This window comes from Amphibalanus amphitrite, unplaced genomic scaffold, assembly GCF_019059575.1.
Source record: "Amphibalanus amphitrite isolate SeventyFive unplaced genomic scaffold, NRLGWU_Aamphi_draft 000813F_arrow, whole genome shotgun sequence".
NCBI lineage: Eukaryota > Metazoa > Arthropoda > Thecostraca > Balanomorpha > Balanidae > Amphibalanus > Amphibalanus amphitrite.
This window is the reverse complement of record NW_024882307.1, coordinates 136,259-158,716: the sequence shown is the minus strand read 5'-3', so window position 1 is coordinate 158,716 and position 22,458 is coordinate 136,259. Positions and strand designations below refer to the sequence as shown.

The 22,458-nt window shown below is 49.9% G+C and overlaps 1 protein-coding gene across 3 annotated transcripts; it reads left to right on the top strand.

The window, feature by feature from the left end:
• Positions 1-716: 716 nt before the first annotated feature.
• LOC122366521 (keratin, type II cytoskeletal 1b-like) lies at positions 717-8,471 on the top strand. 3 transcript variants are annotated; one of them, XM_043338870.1, is made up of 5 exons: positions 717-1,022; positions 2,594-2,889; positions 6,789-6,861; positions 7,021-7,136; positions 7,625-8,471. In XM_043338870.1, exons 2-5 carry the CDS (start codon positions 2,603-2,605, stop codon positions 7,803-7,805), a joined length of 657 nt encoding a protein of 218 aa, XP_043194805.1. In that variant the 5' UTR covers positions 717-1,022; positions 2,594-2,602; the 3' UTR covers positions 7,806-8,471. The 3 variants fall into 3 exon arrangements, with proteins under 3 accessions (XP_043194805.1, XP_043194804.1, XP_043194806.1); XM_043338869.1 differs by lacking the exon at positions 2,594-2,889 and adding an exon at positions 4,858-5,233 and having other exon boundaries at positions 954-1,022; XM_043338871.1 differs by lacking the exon at positions 2,594-2,889 and adding an exon at positions 3,327-3,613 and having other exon boundaries at positions 959-1,022.
• Positions 8,472-22,458: the final 13,987 nt, after the last annotated feature.

Sequence of the window (22,458 nt, the reverse complement as noted above, 5' to 3'; positions counted from 1 at the left end):
GTAAATCCGGCTCGGACACAGCGCAAATCCGGCTCATCCGGTTTCCAAAAACGATGTTAAGCATGCTGACCAAGCTGGTTTTTGTTGAGGTAGGACTTCATGAATAGCAACAGGGGCTCCACGCAGGGAGTGTCAATGGAATGAGTCATTGAAGTTGTGGCTTCCGTAAATAAGTATTTTCCAGGCGCACGATATATGATTTATTACGAGCATCAGCACCGTTACGATCTATGTACATTAGAAAAAAATAGTACAACCACCAAAGATTTGGAAGAAGCACAAATGCATAAAAATGTTTTGCATGTATTTTCAATGACAATTAGAGGGTGAAAATTAGAAATTTAAATGATGAAGTAGCTAGCGAAATTAGCCCTGACAAGCACGAAGAAGTAGCTAAGTAATAACCAACATGCATAACCCTCCATTGTGCCCGAAGGGGACGAAAATTAAAAGTACTATGCTTATCAAAGGTTACGAGACAACTGCAAATGCTTCAATCGTACACAAGAAGTTGTGATACCGTCTATACGCACACACTTATCTTAGTGTACAGAGTTTTTATACGTATAGCAACGTTTTTATATATGTACATATGTATGTATGGCGACAGTTTCTTTGTATAACGACGAAAATGTAACCCATTTTCTCAAATTTTCAAGCGACGCAGGCTTCAAGCTTCAATAGGCCTAATCGCCAGGCCTGCATCTCCGGCCGTTCTAGCATATCATCGGTCAGCTCCTGGCTGCAGCGTCCGGCAGCTGCCCAAGTGGCTCCTGTCGCGGTGGCGGCAGCTTTGCCTCTGCCACCGCCGCCGCCGAGCGGAGGGCCGGCCGTGGCGGTGAGATTGTAGGTTAGCGTGCGTCTCCGGGCCGTCGGCGCGCCGCGCCGGGGGCGGTGCCGTTGCGCCGAATCGGGCCGCTCGACAGCCTCTTATAAAACGGCCGCCACGCCACCGAGAGGCACAGTGTGACTCCAGCAGTCCATCAGTTCACTTGCCATCTGTAGTAGGCTAGTCCGACCAGGTACGTGCCCGGTGGTGACTGTGAGAGCGACAAGTCTCGAGGAAGCGGCAGCGGCAGCGGCGGCGGCGGCGCTAAGACCGGTGTGAGACCGTGGTGTGACCGGCCCGGACTGTGAGGTGACCTCAGGTGCTCGGTGTGGCACGTGCTGGCGGCAGCGGCGAAGGCGAGAGCTCAGAATGGACCGATCAGTGCTGCGCATCTTCTGCTATATGGATATTATCATTTGCTGTTGATTTATATCTGTTTTGCACTGCCTGCTGACAGCAGTTTGCCATTCAAACCCTAGAATTCATTCAATTTTGCTCTGGTGTCAAATTTGTACTTATCTCAGAAGCTTGCGATATCATCAATTTTCTAACAATAAAGATGTTAGAGCATTATATAATTCTGTCATTTCCTACCAGTTGCTTTGGTTCAAAAAACCGTTGCAACGTAAATATTGATGCATAGAAGTTCAATGTCATTTATAACTGGTCTAGCCTGTAATACCGGTACCGGTTGAACTTGACGTTTCTCGGGAGCTGGTTAACGTACTACTCCAGTGGGCCGGTTGGGCCGGTTTTTCTGTAATCCAGCAGCAGTCATTGATCAGTCGCTCTGTACTTACGCCGGAGCCGTCGCCCTGCCTGGCGCGCCCACTGTCACCTGACCTAACCCAGTCCGGGAGGTGACCTGACCTGAGGTCACGCTCTGGCCGGCCATCGACCGCCGGACCATCAGGGACCACGGCGGGACTGTCAAGGACCGCCTGGGACCGATGGTCTGCTGCTGGTCTGGTCTGGTCTGTCTGGTCTGGCGCACGCTGCCGCCCGCCTCGCTTCGCTGCTAAATGTCTCGCTCTTTTCGATATTTTTAGTCATTTACATTTTTACTCAATGTTCATTATAAGCTCGATATCATAAAGTCCATCTTATCTTTGATTTAAATTAACGCACTTGATTATTATTATTGGTATTCTGTTCTTTGTCATTGATTGAATTCTACAAAAGTTTACAAAGTATCGTATTTGGTTTCATTCTCAATTCAAATCACGAGCGTGACATCGCTTCACGGTGTCGCCTCCTCATTCTATAAGTGTTTATTTATTTGTGTGTACCATGGCTGTGCAGAGCTGTACAAAGCTGTAAAGGCACCAAAGCACCCCGCCGGCGCGTGCTATCGGCTCCGCTCACCGATCCACCGAACCATTTCACGTCACTCAGAGCATGCGTTTCCACTTTCGGCGCGGCGGCGGCAGACAGTGACGCGTGGCGCGTGCCCGATTCGGGTCGTGTCGCGCTCGCCGCCGCCTCTGCCGCGCCGGGAACGCCTCTCGGGAGTGTGTAGAAATGAGTCAGTGGGTTGGCGGTGGCCCGGTGCTCGGCTGCGGCCCCGGCCTGCCGTCAGGCAGCGCGCTGGGGTCAGTAACCGATCACCGGCCGGCCGGCCGGCCGGCGCGCCGTCCCGTTAGCGGTGTCGGTCGCGGCGGTCGGCCGTTGGCCACGAGCGGAGCCGCTCGGCGCCGCCGGCCTCCCGCTAATCGGCCACTGTATATAGCGCCGCGCCGCTCAACATCTGTTGTGCACTTGCAGGCCGCCAGAATGAACCGCACCCTTTACGCTGTGGGAGTGTTGCTCCTGGCTGCCGCCGCTCAGGCCAGCGACGTAGCCAATGTTTACGACGAGGCTGATTCCCGCTTCTTGTTTGACGAGAACGCCACCACCTCCCTGGCCGTGTCCTTCTCCTCGCTGGCCGCTGGCCTGTTGGCCCTGCTGGTCGTTGGCCTCCTCATGGCCGTCCTCTCGTTCTTCCTGTTCGGCTCGGCTGAGGAGACGGGCTACGCCACCGCCGGCTCGTCCTACAGCTCCTACGGCTCCGCCAGGGCTGCGTACGTATACAGATCGACATGGTGGTGGCGGGAATATGGACAGGGTGCGGCGGCATCGCACCCGGCCGCCGCGCCGTGCATGCTACAGATTTTACAACATGATTACATTGACATGCAGGTAAGACGGCCCCTGCGGTCGAAAGACACGTACATACACGAGATTTCCGACAACATGGTGATGGCCTGCAGACTCACATTCGCAAAATATATCCATCAGTATTACGACAAGAGCTGACACGAAGATTACACGAAGATTACATGAAGATTACACGAGGATCATACGTTTCACATGGCGAGCATCGATTGACCTCGGTCATCGATCCTTTTTGCCTTGTCGGTATAGTTCCCCAATTAATCGTAAAGTTCACTATTTGTCCTCCTTACGGCGTTAACCAGAGTAAAGAGCCCTTAAGCTCAACGCCCTGCACTATTTTCAGGAAGGCAAGATGCTGACCCACCTGCTCCTCGCTGTGCTGTGCACATCGGCGTTCGCACTCGACCCCTATGAGGTGGAGGACCCCTCAGACGCGCGGTTCCTCTTCAACACCTCCAACCTGAGTGTCAGCCTCAACTCAGTATACGCTGGCCTGCTGGCCATTCTGGGAGGCCTGGCCCTGCTGGCCGGTCTCGCCTACCTCCTTTACCTGCTGTCTGGCGACACTGACACGGGCTACAGTAGCCTCTCGTCGTACGGGTCCGGCGGTAGCAGCGGCTACAGCGCCCGGTACGTGCCCGCGCCCCAGTCCCCTCACCGCCGGCATGCCGCCCGCGCTGTTGCAGATGATGATGGCAAACAGCATGTTGGTTTGCGTGTGGCTGTGTGCGCTTGTGGCTGCTGCGCTGGCCGAGGAGACGCTGCCGACTGTGCAGTCGCGGCTGTTCTTCCTCGGCAACACGTCAGGCCTGACAATCAGCCTGAACTCGCTATATGCTGCCCTGCTGGCCGGCCTGGCCGGTCTCCTGCTGCTAGCTGCGCTCGCATATCTGATTTTCCTTCTGAGTGGGGACGTCGACACAGGCTACTCGGGCTACTCGGGCTACTCGGGTGGCTACTCGGGTGGCTACTCGGGTGGCTCAGCCGGCTACTCGGCTCGTTCCGCCTCGTACGTACCGGGGCAGGCGCCCCGCGGCACACACACACACTCTGATGGTTGTCACACGCCGGCGCCCCTCTGGCCCGGCGGCACCTGGGAAAGACGGAGGGCGAAGAGGGCGCAGGTGGAACAGGTAAGCACTCCACAGGTCAGCTCGGAGGAGAAGCGGTTACATCCTTCATTCTTCCATCCATCCTGCCCGCATGCCTCAGAGCGCCTCATTGCGCTAATAAGTGTTGTCAACAAAACTAACAACTAATAAGTAAATCTATCAATGTTTTGCACCTCCAGACACTCTACCACCACGTCAAGAGTCGGTTCATTCTCCGCGCTTGTGCGCACCATAAACCTTCACTTACTAACAAGCACCTATCTTCACCCTTACAGACAAACAACACAACATGAGGGCATTATCTACCTTCCTCTCAGTTGCCTCCGGCTATCTCTCTCACACTGCCTTGGCGACGGTCTCTTCACCTGTGGACCTCTCCCGTCACACGTCTCTCAGTTCTGTCTCACCTCGTCAGTCTCTCACAGACGTCTCTCTCGACGTTCCCTCACTGATCCTCGCGCTGCTCTCAGCGGCATTCATCCTGTTTATTATTCCTGCCGTAATCGCCTTCCTAGTCGAGTTGTTCCGACGACTCAGCAGCAATCGAGGAGCTTACGATAGGGCTGATGAGTATGAGTATGACTACGACTACATCTCAGGCAGCAGCCGGGCAAGGTGAGTGCTTTGGTGTCGGTTTAACGCTTTGCTACTCACTAACCAAGTGTGTTTGAATATGCACCCATGTACAAAGGCCTCCCCAATGTGAATACCTACCCTCCCGCACTCTTGATCACCACATCTCACGAGCCCGTTCATTTTCAGGCATCATGTACCGGCTACCGATCCTTTTCCTGCTCTGTGTCTCGGCCGCGCGGGCCTATGACGAGTACGAGCTGGAGTCCAACTCGATCGACGACGAGCTCGATCCGCGTTTCCTCTTCTTCAACGCCACGGGCTCGCTGATCCCGTTGAGCGCCTCCTCGGTGCTAGCCTCGCTCGGACTGCTGGCCACCCTGGCACTGCTGGGTATCGGCTTCTGGCTGCTGCTCAGCTCCATCGGCAGCAAGTTCTCCGGCGGCTTCGGTGGCGGCTACGGAGGCGGCTACGGCGGCTACGGCGGCGGCTACGGCCACGGCCACGGCGGCTACGATGGCGGCTACTCGGGTGGCAGCTCCTACTCGAGCTACGGCCAGGCCAGGTACAGCGACCAGATGCTGTACATACCCGCTGGCGAGACGCGCTGTACAATACCGACCAGCTGTAAATGAAGCTGACCAGCAGAAGTAGTTTGACATGTTGTACAAACAAACCCCTGCAGAGCAATCTGCTGTACAAACTCCGACTTGCACATATGCTTGGTTCCAGTAGCTAGCTACTGTTTGTCAGCTAACCCACCAACTGAGCACCTGGGGACTGCTCTGCCGGTCTGCCGTCGATCGGGGCCGCCTCGCCCGGCGCCCGACGTTGATTGTCTGCCTTCTGTTCTTAGCATGTCCCGCCAGATCGCCGTTGTACAGATGCTGCTCCTGCTGATGGCTGCAGCGGTCGGTGGATCCTCTGTACCGTTCACTGCCGGAGACGCCGTCGGCGCGGTGGCGGGGGCTCGGTCCGGTACCAGCGCCGGGGTGCTCCCGCGTCCTGATCTTCCCCAGCCTGCGGCCGACCGGCGCACCGCGTCCGCTTCAGGCTCCTTCGTCTCGCAGCCTCCCGCCGATCCAGCCACCCTGTCCTCCAGCGATGTCTACTCTTCCTACCCTCCGTACAGCCCGACTCCTTACCCGTATCCGTACCCCTACCCGTACCCGCAGCTGATCTACTCCACGACCCCGCCCTCGGCCTCTCCCGACGACACCTCCCGGCTGTTTGGGAGCATCGGCCACACGCTGAACCCGGCCCACCTCTTCACCTGTCCGTCGGGAAACATCGGCTGCGTCATCACTAAGATTGCCGCCGCCGTGTTCGTCCTGGCCGGTATCGGGCTGGCAGTGTACTTGGTCTACGCCCTGGTGACGGGAAAGCTGGGCAACGGCATCGGCAGGTAAGCGGACGCTCGCGCCGCTCGGCTAGCTCGGCCAGCTCGGCCAGCTCGGCTAGCTCGGGCTGCCGCCGAATCACTGACCGCCACCCGGCGGAAGATGCACCGCTAACCAGCGACCGGACGGGCTCTGAAGAGGACAAGCGACTCTAACCGACGCACATCGGAGACGTCGCATCTCTGTGTACCATAGAGCACTCGACAGGTCTACGAGACCTGGCCTGACCTGACCCGCCTGTACCATACCCCAGCCATCCTCTGAAGACGCCTTTGTCATGGAGTGACATATTCTAACACCTTGTGTTTCAGCAGTACAGCGAGGTAACGAGGTACCCGATGTGGTATCCGAAGTACCAGTAGCTAGCTCGGTGGAGGGATGCATGGCTGGTACATCACTGTACCGAAGGCGACCTGGTCAACGGCCTAGCGCTTCTGCTTTCGGCTGCTTCTAACGATAGTTTGCTTTTGCTGTTTGTGTGTTGTAGCTGCTTTGTGTTAATTCCTCGTTTTGTTTTTCGCTGTTATTGGTGACACATTCATGACCGGCAGCTATTCAATGAAGTGCGTTTCAGTTCAGCTAATCGATAAAATTTGATCCTTCGCTTTAAAAAAGTGCTAAGTTCAAAGTTCTTATGTTCCTAGCTGCAGTAAAGTAACGTAACGAACACCTCCCAAAGCACGCGTGTCACCGTCTGATGACGCCCCCGTTCCACTGCAGGTCTGCCTCTGACCCGTACTCGGCCGTCTTCGACAAGCTGTCCATCCTGGACTGGATCGCCATGATGGAGGAGGTAAGACAACGTCACGCACGCGCGCTTCACTGCCAAGGTTACTATCTGCGTGTAGTCCTCATCTGACCATGACATGACTGGCGCGCTTTAGCCTTGTTCGCGCGGTTTTCTGGCGAATTTCGCGCCGATTTGACGCCGCCACTCTCCTCTTCTGCGCAGGTCTACCGCAACTTCGACGCCACCAAGATGGAGTGCCAGCAGCGCATCGTGTGCGAGCTGCACCAGAACGAGAACACCTGGGGCACCACCGCCCGCAAGATGAACGATGCCTTCAGGTGAGCCTCAGCCCGTCGCGTGCCGTCCTCAGCGGTCCAGCCAGAGCTCCACACATGGCTGCGCTCTTTGAATGCGAGAGATCTGTAAAGTAGCGTAACTGTTGGAAGCGTGTCGCCGCTGTTGTCGCCAGCCTCATTCACAAGGAGGTCAGTTTCCCGTGCGGCGGCGCGAGTCGGGCTGATTTCGATCAGACCACCGGTCACGGCTCACGGTTGGCCTAATAGGCTCGGCCCAGTGTCCGTCTCGGTAGCCGCTGGCTAATGGCCGCGCCTGGCTCGCTTTCCCGCGCGCGCCTCTGGTCCACTTAGTGCACCTCGAACCGGGTCAACGGGCCTGTCCCTCTGGCCCACAATCGGACTACCGTTACACGGTGCATAGCGGTGCAGTCTAGAGCCGCAGGCGGCAGCTGCCACACTGCCGGCGGCGACATCTGTCGGCTCGCCTGTTCTGCCATCTGTACTAACTCGGTGTGTGTTTGGTTTTACAGCTACCTGCAGTACCTGGAGCTGCTGAACCTGCCCTCGGAGATGCGCATGCTCCTGGACGAGTACATGGATGCCGCCAACAAGGGCCGGACTAGCCAGAAGACCTGCGAGGAGATGTTCAGCGGCTGCCAGTTCAGCATCAAGAACCTCATCACCAAGTACAACGGCTCGAACGCCATCTAGAGCCTGCGGAACGACGACCAACGTCTGTTGACCAGCCTGTTGTTAACTTATTGATAGTTATTTATTGACGCATGTGACAATACGACACCAGTGACAGAATGCCAAATGACACAAGACATTGTGTGTTGAGCTGTTGACAAATGACGGGACAAGTGACCGCGAGCGACAGTGTACATAAGCGACGGTGGGACGCATACGACGTGTGACTCGGGTAGTCTGACACATTCGAATTCTCATACCCATTCCGTGCGGTGTGCGGTAGGGACGTAGCAGTCGCGTCATGCAGCATTCATGCATTCGTAACAGGTAGTCCTCATTAGCTACTAGCTCTGACGGGCGGCGCGGCGGTCGGACCGGGACGCCGACGGCCGCGCGGACCGGCGCGTGGCTCTCCTCAGTGAGAGGAGGGTATCCACGCGCCACCGACTCCCACGTGACGTGCGACTGTGACCGACTAGTTGTTGACCAGTATTTGGTGGTTCTTGCTCACGTTCTGACAGGGATTGTTTGTTGTTGCCTGTTGTTACTGTTTTCTCGGACGCGTGTGACGCTAAGTGACGACTCGGATATTACTGTGTGTTATTTATTGCATCGTCTCGACCACAATTGACGTGATATCGCAATGAGACGAGAAGGATGGCAATAAATTCCTCTTCATATATACGATCATTGGCGTTTTCAACATGGAGCAAACTTCACAGATGAGCAAAAACGCGAAAGCCAGAAGACGATCACACAATGAGGTGAACAATATTCACTGTTACAACTGCTCAGCATAATCCCAAATACGAACTTGGTATCACTAGCTAAGGATGTTACAAAGTAGACAACATATAGACAGGAGACAGGAAGGAATGATGAAAACGCTACAATCACTAGAATGGCTTGGAAGAACTAAACACATTATGATGATACATTTGTGATCGCAACACTGTTTGACATTTATTCCTCGCTTATGTGTTTCTGAGTTTATTTTACTACAAAAACAAAAAGAAAAAGAATAACTTGATCACTATACTTTCGAGCGAATGTGTACTACCTAATCGTCAGAAATTTTAGCCGAAAAGAAATCGGTGTCCCGCCCGCCAGTTCCGCCCTTTCCATGTGGCGTCGTAACAGCGGTCGGTTTCTCTTTGCCGTCGCGTTGCGTCAGCGGCCAGACGGAGGAGACGCTTCCCTGCGGTACCCCGGCCGCCTCCCATGGCGCCTGATGGATCGCTCCACACCAGATCCGGGTTTCTCTCTCCCCTCGCCGCCTTCTCCGCCGCGCCCACCCACTTTCCCGGCCGACCCGGGCCGCCGCCCCGCCCCGCCCCGCCGGCCGCCGTGCCGGTCACACATCGTGTCACGCCCCCTGAACACTGCAGAGCAGCGGCCCACACTCGCACTGCAGCAGGGCAGACGGTCGACGAGGAGAGAGAGCGTCTAGTGGCCCCACTCAACTGACTAGCTGTTGAAACATGGTTGATGTTTTATTAAAACCGAATAGATTTCAAGGAAAATAGAGACTCATCCTTTGAAATGTATCCTTCAGATGACGAAAGATATGTTTTTAACAAAAAAGACCATTATTTGAAAGGAGGATAATTTTATTTGACTGGTAGCTGGCCGAGCACCGATAACTAAATCGAAACACATCATTACAAACAAAGCTTCAGACACTCCATTTCCCACCTTTCCCTTCCCAATCACAGTCTCCGGACCGCCGGACCACCAGCCCCGCTACCGGACTCGGCTCACGAGTCACGGGCACCGTCACGGCACAGAGCCCTGTCCGCGGCGCCGTCACGGAGCCGAGCCCAGCCCGGTGTCGGTTTCTCCTCACACTGCCGCCTTTCCCTGCTTCCAGCGACGCGTCGCCGGCGTCGGGCTCTCAGGCAAACCGCAGTCAGGAGTCGCGTCGGCGCCGCGCGGCGGCCAATCGTCTCAGACAGCCGCTGGGCGGCCAGCTGCCCGCCGATACCACTCTCTAGTCGAGCTAATTGGCCAATACTGCCGGCGGCCAGCGCCGAGACAGTTTCTATTTTTTAGCACCGCCGTCAGAGAAACGTTCCAGCCAGGCCCGATAACTAGCCGCACAGAGAGGGCCGCACGGTGGGCCGCGCGGTATAGAAAACGCGCCTCTAGCCTGATGTCCAGCCCCGCATCCTATGTATACGCGCAAAGAACGCTCCATTCGTGTCTTCTTTCGACACGCCCAGTTAGCTTCGGTTGGTGTTAGTGTTTTTAATTCGTTGCACTTAATTATGTCTCCATTCAGCTCGTTTCAATGTTTCAGTTCGTTTCAATTCGTGGTTTCAGTTCCTTGGAGTTCGCTTCAGTTTGATGTAGTTTGTTTCAGTTCGTATTTGTTCGTTTTAATTCATTTCAGGACGTTGAGATGGTTTTGCTTTGCTTCAGTTCATGTCAGTTCGTTTCGTCTCGCTTCAGCCTGCTCCATTGTTTCTCAATATTCGGTTTAGTTTGTTTCAGCACGCCCTACACTTTACCACACCGTCACACGTACATATGGTCGTCATTTCGGCTTTGACAAGCGTCATAGTGGAGAAAAGCCGAAACACCCTTTCTCCATCCTCTCCGATGCCTACAAAAAACAATGACACAAAACGACAACAAAAGTTAAGTCACTAAACCTGGAGCATGCCTAATGCTGCACATCATTCTTTGCACGCAAAGAATAAACGGTTCAAAGGTATTGGCAGACCGGCCAGACGTGATGCTACACCAACATCATTTTCTTGAACTGTACACATGGGTGGAGAACCTGCCCCGGCCACCCCGGCCGTGGCCGGGGTAACTTTCAGCCTACCCCGGCGCGGCCGGGGTAACTTTTTCACTCTTATAAATCCTAAAAGCTGTCGCCATACGAGGAAAGAAAACCGTCGTTCTTCGGATGTTGACGGCCATGGGCGTATTATTGCAAATCAGGTAGGCATTTCCTTAACTTACCATAATCTCCAACCCTAGGACCCGTGTGTGGTCGCTAATGCCAAGATTGCTCTCAAACCGTGTTCAGCTTCGAAAATTTGGCGCGCGCCTTCGGCGCACTTTATCAGACCCACTGCTTGACCTCAGTGTCTTCGACTGGCCTGCCACCAATCGCAACCATACCGTCACTACGGCGTAGCCGTCAGGATGCTCATAAACACCGAGCGTCCGTCACGCTTCGAGCTCGGAATTTTGTAACCGGGATACGTGGGCAGTACTGGGCATGGGCACCCATTTTAGTGTTTTGGTTCGAACGTTCAATTGTCTCTGTAAAGCTCGTACGAGGTGAGATGTCATTTTTTGTAGCTATTTTGAGACAATAAAAGCTGAAAACGCAACATTTACTCATAATGGCTTATGATATGGTTTGTATGTGGTGCGATATTGCATAAGTCTATTGTAAAAAAATCACTTAAGAGAAAATCGCCTTTTCAGTCATCGCCAACAAAGTTATGAATGGTACTATGTCGGATACGACGCTCATCCTTGAACAAACACTACATCCATTATTCCATTCCCATGAGTCAGAATAGGGGTTTGTTTATGATGACCGTTGACAACAACGTGAGCATATATCGTCTTTCCGACTATCGGTCGCCGGCCGGGGTAACTTTTTCAAACATTCTCCACCCATGTCTGTACACCTGTAGACCTGTGTTTGAGTGAACTGTAGACCAGTGTTTCAGCGGTTACTGGTCACCAGTGAGTGGACCACAAAAAGGCCTACAGGAAAAGAATGAACTGATCTGGACTCATAATGAGCTGCCAGATCAAATGATATGTAACATGACCCCATTCAACAAACTTCGCGACCTGAACGGCTGCGACCTGACCTTTATCTAAGCTAAACACCACAAGGTCACCTTAACCCTCGCCGGACCTATTGGTTTTCTACATACGCGCCGGCCGAGGGGGGGGGGCTGGTACGACCCCCCTCGCCGTTTCGCCCCTGGTGGAGCTAGCGCGTCGCGGAAAAAACGAGCGTGTGCGCCGTTACGAGACGCAGAGATTGGTAGCCGATTTTAAGGTCCTAGGTCAACCGGTGACCTCTGAGGTCAGGTCAAGTGCCCCAAGGTACGGTTCAGTTTTTGGTGAATAACTTCGCAAAAAACGGCCGCAGAGCCGCGATTTTGGCAGCATCGTGTTCGCCCCGTTGGGCTCTGCCGAGCAACGCGCCCTGTTGGGGGGGGGGGGGGCAATTTGCCCCCCCCCTAAGATCTCGAGAACCACGCAACCTAGCGACAAGCGGCAAACGGTGTTGGATAGCCTTATCAGGGAACTAACTACCTTGTGACCCAATTTTATTGACCTAGGTCAAACCGATGACGTCACAGGTTAGGTCAAAGGTCGAATTTTCACCGTTTACAGGCATTTGAAGAAATGCGTTGTAAAATCGAGTAAAATTCATTTCATTGAAAATAATCGATGGGGAAATGTTCTTCAAAGAGATATTTTGCTATTTGGGGTCACTGATACCAGGTCAGGTCACAGAGGTCAGGTCACTGAGGGCCACAATTTGAAAATATCATGTGATGCATGTATTATGGTCAATTTTATGTCAAATACGATTATGTGGGTCAGGCAGCCTTTGGGGTCAGTTCAGATTATGTTCTGGTGAAGGTCAGGTCAAGGCCAGGTCAAATTAGGTCAAATTTCCAAGTTGATATGTTTGCATAAAACGGGTATCGATTCGATGCAGCTCGTCATGGTGGTCTTTGTTTTGCCGTATGTGGTCTAGAATCGCTAAAAATTGAGTTCAAAAATTTGACGTCATCATTTTTGAACAGTTTTTTCGCTATAACTTGGCCAAAAAACGAGATATCGATCTGAAATTTGTTAGGTATATAGAAGAGCGCAGGGACTATCACATATACTCCTTTTTTTTCGAAATTCGGAATTTTATTTGGAATTTGGAATTTTTAATTTTTCTAAAAAAATAATGTTTTTGAATATTTGGGGGTAAAAACCCATAATTTTGAAAATCCGAGAAGACAGTTTTGTAGCGCCGCTTTTTGTCTACCTACTGGACCATATAAAGAACTTTGAAATTGCTTGGTAACTGTAGATTTGGTGAGCGTTTCAAGATTGCACGTATTTTGCTCATTTTTGCTCGAACATGACCTCAGTTTGAAATCAATAACTCCTGACCTAAGGTGACCTAAGACTTGAAATTTGTTGTGAAGGTGTCAAATTGATGCCTGGGAAGGTACTGAAAATTTGGCGGCGCTGCGCGCCGCCGTTTTTTGCTTTTCAGGAAAAACCACAGGGGGGCCAAATTGCCCCCCCCCCAACGGGGCGACGGCTATAGAGGCCAAACGGTGGTAAGATCCCCCCCCCCCAAGGCTTGGGCCACTTACAGAAAGCGATAGTTCTGGCCTGGCGAGGATTAGAAAAAGCACACTATCAACAGAAAATAATAAATTGGTTTTCATCACCGTCATAAATTTTTGTCGGTAGAAGTCTTGCAAAAGGTAAACTAATCTCTTTTACCTGGTAAATGACGTCATCGATGTCAATAAGCATATGTGTTAACCTGGTAGTTATCGGATGATTGCCGTTTGAATTTTTAAATCAATCCAGTAATTTCCGACTTCCGAGGCAACGAGAGTCCAACCATTCACCTCTCCCCGTTCACACACATCGGTTAGGGTTTTCATTTTTTGAAATAGCATTAACCCTATTAGTGGCAGGCTCCTGGCTACCCCTATTAGTGGCAGGGGGGGGGGGGCTGTTTACGACCCCCCTTGATATCTCGAGATCTAACGGGCCGATTTTCAAAATTCAAACGGCATTCGATTTCGCTCAACGTGATCTACATTTCTAAAAAAATAAAAATTAAAAAATGTCAATAGGGGGGTAGAGGGGGTGTTAGTGCCTGTTGGCATCAAATGGCTTTGGTGATTCGATACGATATCAACTTAATCGTAATTTAACATGTATTTTAACCTCGCAAGTGATTTCCATGTCAATACACCGTCATGATTTACTAATCACTTTTCATTTCGTTTCGTTATTCTTCTGATTTCTTCGTTTTACTTCGCGGTTCTTAGTGTTTCTTCATTTGTTTCGTTTCCTATATTATATTTATCGTTTCGAGGTTTGCCATTCAAGCCATTTCAAAAATTTTCTTTCTCTCCTTTTTGTCTCTCGAGTCTACCTAAATTCGTTAAACTTGTCATTTAAATTTTCACGAGCGGTTATCGCTGCAAAGCCGTCGGGCCCTGGATTTTATGCAATTGTGACTCTTGGTTTTGCTGCACCAACACCCTCCCCTTGAAACATCTATGAGGTTTCAACAACTTCTTGTTTGTATCTTCACAAGCTTCGTCACTGGGCGCTCGAAGGTCGTGCCCCTGACCTTCAGCTTGACGGTACGAACCAGCCCATCGGCGCTGTGCTTCACCCCTAACACTCTACCTAGCGGCCACTGGCCTCGAGGTACATCATCATCTACAAGCAGCACCACATCGCCCACTCCAACATTTGGCCTATCTTTAGCTGTCTCACTGGGTCTTTCTTGTAGTAACGGCAAGTACTCTGTTCGCCAGCGTGTCCAAAACATACTAGCGTAATACGCAGCCTGTTTCCACCGTTTACGACTATCGCAGTCAGACCTATCAAATAAGTTGGTGGGGACTAAATCATACCCATTGCCAGCGAGCAGAATGTGGTTAGGGGTAAGTGGTGGAATGTCACATGAGTCGGCTGAAACTGGCGTCAATGGTCTGTTGTTTATGATGGATTCGACCTCGCACATAATCGTCTGCAACGTTTCATCCTTCATCGCTCCATTGATCACGGTCTCGAGAAGTCTCCGGATCGTTCTAATTTGCCTTTCCCACGCACCTCCATGATGGGACGCTCCTCCCACATTGTATATCCAGTCGATTTCCATTGTCAGCGCCTTGTAGTGGATCCAGTCTTCGTTTTGCTCTTGTCTGTGCAGTTCTCGCTGTAACTCATTATTGGCTCCCACAAAGTTTGTGCCCCTATCCGAACGTAAAACCTTGACGTGACCTCTCCTGCAAACAAATCTTTTTAGGGCGCAAATAAAAGAGTCGGCAGACAGATCATCAGCTACTTCAAGGTGCACGGCTCGTATGGATAAACAGGTAAAGAGCACGCCATAACGCTTAATCTGGCCCCGACCATGTCGCACATAAAATGGCCCAAAGTAGTCGACACCCGTTCTTGTGAATGCCTTTTCCAAAGCCATTACCCTGTCTTCTGGCAAGTTTGCGCATTTTTGCACTTCAACTGGATGAAATTTCTTCTGGCAGAATACGCACGATTTCAACATCCTTCTAACCGTGGCATTCGCTTTGAGAATCCAAAAGTTCTTCCGCAAATCAGCAAGAACATGCTGCCTACCAGCGTGCCCAGAAAGTCTATGAGTGTCGTGCACAAGCATCTCAGTGTAACTGCTGCGAGAAGGCAAAATGACCGGGTGTTTAGCGTTGTAGGTCAGGTCAGCGTTCTGCAAACGTCCTCCAACTCGCAACAATCCATTTTTGAGGAATGGATCCAACTTGTGCAGGGTGCTTGATGCACGGACATGATTTCCCGCGCGAAGTTGAGTAAAGTCTTGAACAAATGCGTTAGTCTGAACATATCTGATGATTTCTTCCTCAGCTATCGTAAGATCCGAGTTCGTTAAGCGTGAGGAGGGGCCCTCCCCGTGTACAATGCGCGATTTTAGAAGCTTCTTTACCTTGAGGATCCAAGCTACCGCACGAATGAGCCTTCTTCGATCGCTGTAATGCTTGAGAAGCTTTTCAATCGGGTCACTTAATGTATGTTTCACGTTTGTTTCGTCCCTCAGAAGATCATTGCTCACACCAATAGAACTCACTAAAACTTTAAGTTCTGGGTCGTCTTCCTTTAACTCCAGTAGAGCTGAAGGTTTTTTGGGCCAGTCCTTTCTCGACTTCCACAAGAATTCTGGTCCTGTCAACCACCGATCACTTTGTTCACCCCTTGAAACATCATCGGCGGGGTTTAGAGCACTTGGTACGAACATCCACTGCTCTTGAGTAGACCCGTCGTGGATAATAGCTAACCTGTTAGCCACGAAGGTGTGGAATCGTGTTTTCCTGTTCGAGATATAGCGCAAGACTGTCGTGCTATCCGTCCAGAATAGCTCCTGAGTGACCTTACAAGGTGACCCTGCATAAATAATCGCATCAGAGAGTAATGCACTGATTCTTACAGCCGTGACGGCCGCCATCAACTCGAGACGGGGGATGGTCACAGTCTTCAGTGGAGCTAAATGTGCCTTTCCCTTCAGAAATGAGCAATGGATATTCCCCGCTGTATCAACAATACGGACGTAAGAGACAGTGCCATATGCCCACTCGCTGGCATCAGCGAAGTGATGCAGCTCGCACGATACGATGCTTCCAAAAGTTGTTGGCTTAATGCAGCGCGGGATCGATATGAGACTTGTTTTAGAAACATTCATCAGCCATGCTACCCACCTTTTCTGCTCTTCTTCCGGGATTTCCCCATCCCAGTTAACCTGTTTTCTGGCAAGATCTTGGAGGATTCTTTTTCCTTGTAGAATAGTCGGGGCAATCATGCCCAACGGATCATAGAGTGAGCTGACAGCGGACAATAGGCCTCGCCTGGTCTTTGACCTTGAAGTGAGACTCGACATGTCTAAGGAAACAGACAAATCATCTTCCTCAGTTTTCCATATTATACCAAGTGCCAGTTCATCGGGGTGATGCTCATTTTCAATCAAAGCTTTTCTAAGTTTCTTGGACCTGTCATCCGATGCGATAGAATTGACCACCGTCCGGCTGTTGCTCGAGAATTTTGTAAGATTAAAGCCACCCTTGCTACATAACTCCTTGAGCTCATGAGCTAGACCAATAGCTGTCTGCTCGTCGGGAGATGACTTCAGTACATCATCAACATAAAAATTGTGTCGTATTGTGCTTACGACTTCTTCGGAAAAATGAGTTTTGTTATCTTCGGCTGTTCGCCTGAGTGCATAGCAAGCAACGGCAGGAGACGACTTGGCGCCAAAAATATGCACCTTCATTCTGAACTGTTGTAATTCGTTTGACGTGTTTCCATCTCGCCACCAGAGGAACCTGAGTAAATCTCTGTCTGACTCGTGAACATTTACTTGATTAAACATGCCCTCTATGTCAGCTATAAAGGCGATTGGCTCTAATCGGAAACGTAGAAGCACATCTAGAAGTGTGTTGGTTTGGTCTGGGCCCTGAAGCAAGCAATCGTTCAGTGATATGCCCTGAAATTGAGCGGCACAGTCAAAAACCACCCGTATTTTGTCGGGTTTGTGCGAGTGATAAACGGCATGGTGAGGCAGGTACCACACCCTACCATCGTTTCTATTTTCACTTCCTTCTGGAACACGTTCTGCAAATCCTTTCTGTATCATTGTGTCCACATACGACATGTAATCGAAAGCGAACAGTTTGTTTCTTTCCAATCTGAATTTTAACTTGTTTAACCGCGATCTTGCAATTGAGATATTGTTCGGTAAAACCAAACTTTCTTCAGTCAGTGGTAAAGTAATACTGTAGTGATGGCCGTCATGTTCAATCGAAGTATTGACTCTTTGGAGCCACAACCGATCTTCTGCAGACAAACCTCTCCTGGTACAGTGAAGGCTTTCTTCATATTCGTGGTTGTATAGAGATTTTACCATTTCTTCTAGCGTTGTGCTCGCGGTTACGTTTGTCTTGAAGATCGCGGTGTTTGCCGTCTGACCTTCCGTCTGATTTATTCCACATACTATCCATCCAAATCTTGTGAGTATTGCATACGGACTGTTATTTATGCTTGGTATAACCCTCAGTGGTTCCATTGCTAAATATGCATTGGCTCCCAATAACAAACCGACTTCTGATACATTAGAATCTGGGAGATCAATGCCTCGTAAGTGTTCCCACCTTTCAACATCTGCAACCTTAGGGAAATGACCAGAGTCAACGGGAATACTTGGCAGAGTGTAGAGGGGTGGCAGCTGCAAAGTATTGAAGCCCTGGAGGTCAGTAATGGACAACCCCTCTGCTATCTGAGTCGGGATAGAAGCGGCACCATGCACCGTGGTCAGCGACAGCTGCCGACCGGGACGGTGCTCCATACCGAGCAGGCGCAATAATGACGTCGCTATAAACGAATGCGTTGAACCACTGTCTAGGAAGGCGTATGTAGTGTATTGTCCCGAAGAGCTTTTGATCTTCACAGCCACCAACGGCAGCATAGCACCCCTTTTGAGTTCGTCTGCTGCGACACGGCAAGTGGTCGCATTGGCTGTGTTTGTATCCTCTGGCAAAGGCGGCTGTTTAAGCAGCGTTTGCCGATCTTCTAAAGTGCGATCATGCAGCGCCGTCGGATGATTTCGGTTACATAGCTGGCAGCTCACTGGTCTGCGACAAAATGAACGTCTATGGCCTCTACGGAGGCACCCAAAGCATAAAGCATTTTTCATCTTCAAATGTTTTTCAAATTGTTTTCTCTCTTCAAATGGGACGCTGTTCAGCCTGTTACACTCCGTAACATTATGCGTTTTCTCCCCGCAAAACAGACACCCGCTGTCATTCTGAGACTGGGTGCGCGTCGCCGCAACTAAAGGTTTCTGATAACTTTGGGAAAATAATTCCCCTTCGTTCTGCTTTGCACTTGCTCCTTCACGGCTGCTATACATATGTTGTCCAAACGAAGCGTTTGTGGCTATTCTGGCTTCTCGTGCTACAAATTCAACCAGGTCTTCGAAGACTGCTGGCCGCCCCTGATACTCTTCCAAATCGTCTACACGACGTCGCCATCTACTCAGGAGTGGTACCGGTAGCTTCCTTGTAATAGTACGCAGGGTTCGAGGATCATTCATGAAGCTGCACGAGCTTCCTAGTGCATTCTTACAACTGAGGAGCAACAACGAGAACTGGTCCAGCTCTTCTCCATTTTCTGCATTGAGCTGTTCCTGGCTACTTATTCTATCAATAAAGGCAGCTGCGATTGTGCTAGGCTGGCCATACCTCTTGTGCAAAATCTGCATCGCATGTTGATACCCGTCTTCAAGATACATGCAGCTCTCAACAATACTGTGCGGCTTACTTCCCGGAATTATGTTTTGTTCCAGGTAATATAACTTTTCACTGTCATCATCCAATTTAGAAGCGATCTTCATTTCGAAACATCGAATAAACTGAGCGAACTGAGTGGTATCACCCCCAAATTTCTTGATTTCGATCGGAGGCAGACGCATCAACGCTGCCGTCCTTTCTCTTTCGGTTATTAAAGCAGCAGATGTGCCTTCATGAGCGCGGCGACTAAACGCGGGTGGTGCTTGCTGAGATATATCCGGCCGCAAGTTTGGGACGTACTGGAGTGTAGGGTTAGCGTGAGAGTGAGAGATGCGAGGAGTTTCCGTCTCATGTGAGGGTAACGAATGAAAGCTCGCTGGTAATGGGCTTACATCATCATCATTTCTATACGTCTTTAACGCCTGCTCTCTAGCAGTTAATTCATTTAAAGTCGCCTGAATTTCCAGCAGCTCCTGTCCACGTCTAAGTTCAGCGATTTGACTCTCAATGAGCTGTTTTTCTTTTAAGGACTTTAATCTTTCGATGAGAGCGGCTCTATCGGCTGCCTCCTCTGCGCGCCTTAACTCAGACTTAACATTGGAAGGAGACACAGAAGCAGACGGGGACTCAACACGGGACACACTGTCATCGGGATGAACTGCACTATTTTCCAAACATGGCTCGGCATCTAACGTATTCCGCGCTCCTAGCACATTTACCAATCTATTTACAAGCGTGGCCTTGTTTCCTTTACAGCTAAGACCGCGTGCCTTCAGCATCATTTTAAGTTCAGACACTTTCAAATTCTCCATTGTCTCGTAACGGTACGCTAAGAAACTAGGGTGAAGCACAGGCCAACGGGTGTCCAAGTTATGCAGTTGATGCCGTTGATTTAGTTGCCAGGGATTATAATTGCTGTGTAGACCTTACCTCGATAGCAGGTTTGACAACTTTTGTATGAATTCGAATTAGCAATAGCAGCGTGCTATTAATCTTCTTGACAATTCTTCAAACAATTCTTCTTGACGGAACAACACCAGGCTCAAATAATATCGGGAGTAATGATAGCTTCAATGTAGACTCAGCTGAGCCTAAAACTGTGAATATTCGACTTTCAGTTCTTGATAACATTTATTCTTGCATTGCACTATTGTTGATATAGACACCTCGAAACTGTTAGTGCCTGTTGGCATCAAATGGCTTTGGTGATTCGATACGATATCAACTTAATCGTAATTTAACATGTATTTTAACCTCGCAAGTGATTTCCATGTCAATACACCGTCATGATTTACTAATCACTTTTCATTTCGTTTCGTTATTCTTCTGATTTCTTCGTTTTACTTCGCGGTTCTTAGTGTTTCTTCATTTGTTTCGTTTCCTATATTATATTTATCGTTTCGAGGTTTGCCATTCAAGCCATTTCAAAAATTTTCTTTCTCTCCTTTTTGTCTCTCGAGTCTACCTAAATTCGTTAAACTTGTCATTTAAATTTTCACGAGCGGTTATCGCTGCAAAGCCGTCGGGCCCTGGATTTTATGCAATTGTGACTCTTGGTTTTGCTGCACCAACAGGGGGGTAAAAACCGGCAAATTGCATATACATTTTAGACTGTTTATCACGGCCAGGTTTCTGAACCAATCTTAACGCAACTTTTGCCGATCGATAGAGAATGAACCAGGAATTCACATGGATCCTAAAAATATGCATTTTCAACAATCATGGGCGGATACAGGTCATTGAAATTGGGGGTACACAAAAAGTATAGTAAATAAGGTTTTTGTTGGTACTGTTTCTAAAAAGGGTGGTAATGGTCTTGTTATGTTACAATTTTCTTATGAGAGAACGACTACAATTGTATTGGTCATGCATAGGCGGTGTCAGGGCACCTATGTTGGGAGGTAAAACATAACCCCCCTTTTTGGACGCCTGGATCCGCCTATTATAGCAAAAACGTGTCAAAAGAGGATGCACAATAACTTTGTATATGTTATCACATGATACCTTTCATTCACTGTTCGTAAAACTGGTGCATACAGTTATAATACATCAGCATCGTGATCTTCGCCCAAATGACTCGCTTCACGAATAGGACCCCCCAATTCCCAGTGCTCTGGAGCCGCCCCTGGTAAAGTTATGAACTTGAAATTTTTAGGGAATGTGCCCAATTTAGTTTTAGGAAAAGTCAGAAAATTTCAGCATCGTAGCTTCAGCGGTTTCGGAGATATTTCCGAAAAACCTGAGGGGTGGATGAAAACAACCCCCTGCCACTAATAGGGTTAAGCACCTAATTAAGCACCTATAATATGCTATTTTATTTACCTATTTAACAACGCCTACATATAGTTTGAAAGCATGCCATGCTATGATTTCATCAAATATCGAGTCACATGGAAAGTGCTGCTGGTGAAAGCGAGAATCATGGTATGATTCTCGTGGAAAGTGATCGACAAACGACAGTCCCGGACACAGCAGCGTCATCTATCGCAGTCTACCAAAACCATGGCGCTACGTAGATGTCGTGTGGAAGTCCAGCAGCCAAGGTTCCTAGGATGCAAATAAGGATAATCACCGACCACCTATCCGATTCTCCAATCCCTCTGATCAATCCTCAGGGAAGAAGATCCTTCTCCTGACTCCTTCACGCATCAAACATCGTGCTACGGGCTGGACGGTCACCGAAGCTTTCATCCGATGTGAGTAGCTCCTCAGGAGCAGGCTCACGTGCAGAGGGGTGACCGGTAGTTAGGGAGGCCGAGTGGCCTGTCGGGCTCAGCCTCGGCAGCGCACCAACAGGGTGGCCGCCCAGTGCCCACTGTCTGCAGAGCAATATCTCCCCCTAATTCCAGATCTCTTCCAGTTCTGACCTTGTCTTGCTGGACCGAAAGGGAGGATGTCGATGTCCAACAAACAACGAAACGAACCAGCCTAACAAAATAAATAAACAAACAAATAAAACGAACGACCACCAAAAGCGGATCCTCATTGTTCATCGCATTGCTTCATTGTTATTTCAAAAGGGTTTCTGTGGTGCTGTGGCATATACATTCTTGCCTGGCAAAGGTTCTGTACATTATTCCTAGATAATGGGTCACTAGAGACTGAAATCCACTGCGTTTATTTTCCTGAAGCAATCAAAGCAGTGTGGCATTTCAGTGTAGGGGCTTAATGATATGTTTAATAACTAGTTAAGTGCTGTAAAGTATATGCTGTATAGTTATATAGCGCCAGATATTTGGTTTCAGATTGACCTTATCATTGACGAATAGCACTGTTTTATTCATGCCAAGAGCTTGAACAGGCACATAATTGTATGCAGATTCTTGAAACCATCGACCTGCAGTGGAGTGCAAAGTGCAGACTGACCATGGGTATTGGGTACCTATGTTTATGCAGGAATGTTGTTGTATTAGCTACGCCACATAACTTAATGCTTCACAGCATGTATAGGACACTACAAATGCATACTTCTAAACTTATCAATGCTTTTTTCGTATAGACTTTTACGGTCGAGGCGTTGAGGCTATTCAAAGCCGCACTTTGCTAAAGCTCACTGTCCTTGCTCATCATCCATTCCGCGCCTCATACTAACAATAAACAAACGC

Excerpts from the sequence above, each read along its gene's own strand:
- LOC122366521 (XM_043338869.1), top strand. The coding sequence starts at position 4,863 with ATGTACCGGCTACCGATCCTTTTCCTGCTCTGTGTCTCGGCCGCGCGG. Across the intron at positions 6,862-7,020 it reads GGATCGCCATGATGGAGGAG|GTCTACCGCAACTTCGACGC; the intron begins GTAAGACAACGT and ends TCTTCTGCGCAG. Across the intron at positions 7,137-7,624 it reads AAGATGAACGATGCCTTCAG|CTACCTGCAGTACCTGGAGC; the intron begins GTGAGCCTCAGC and ends TTGGTTTTACAG.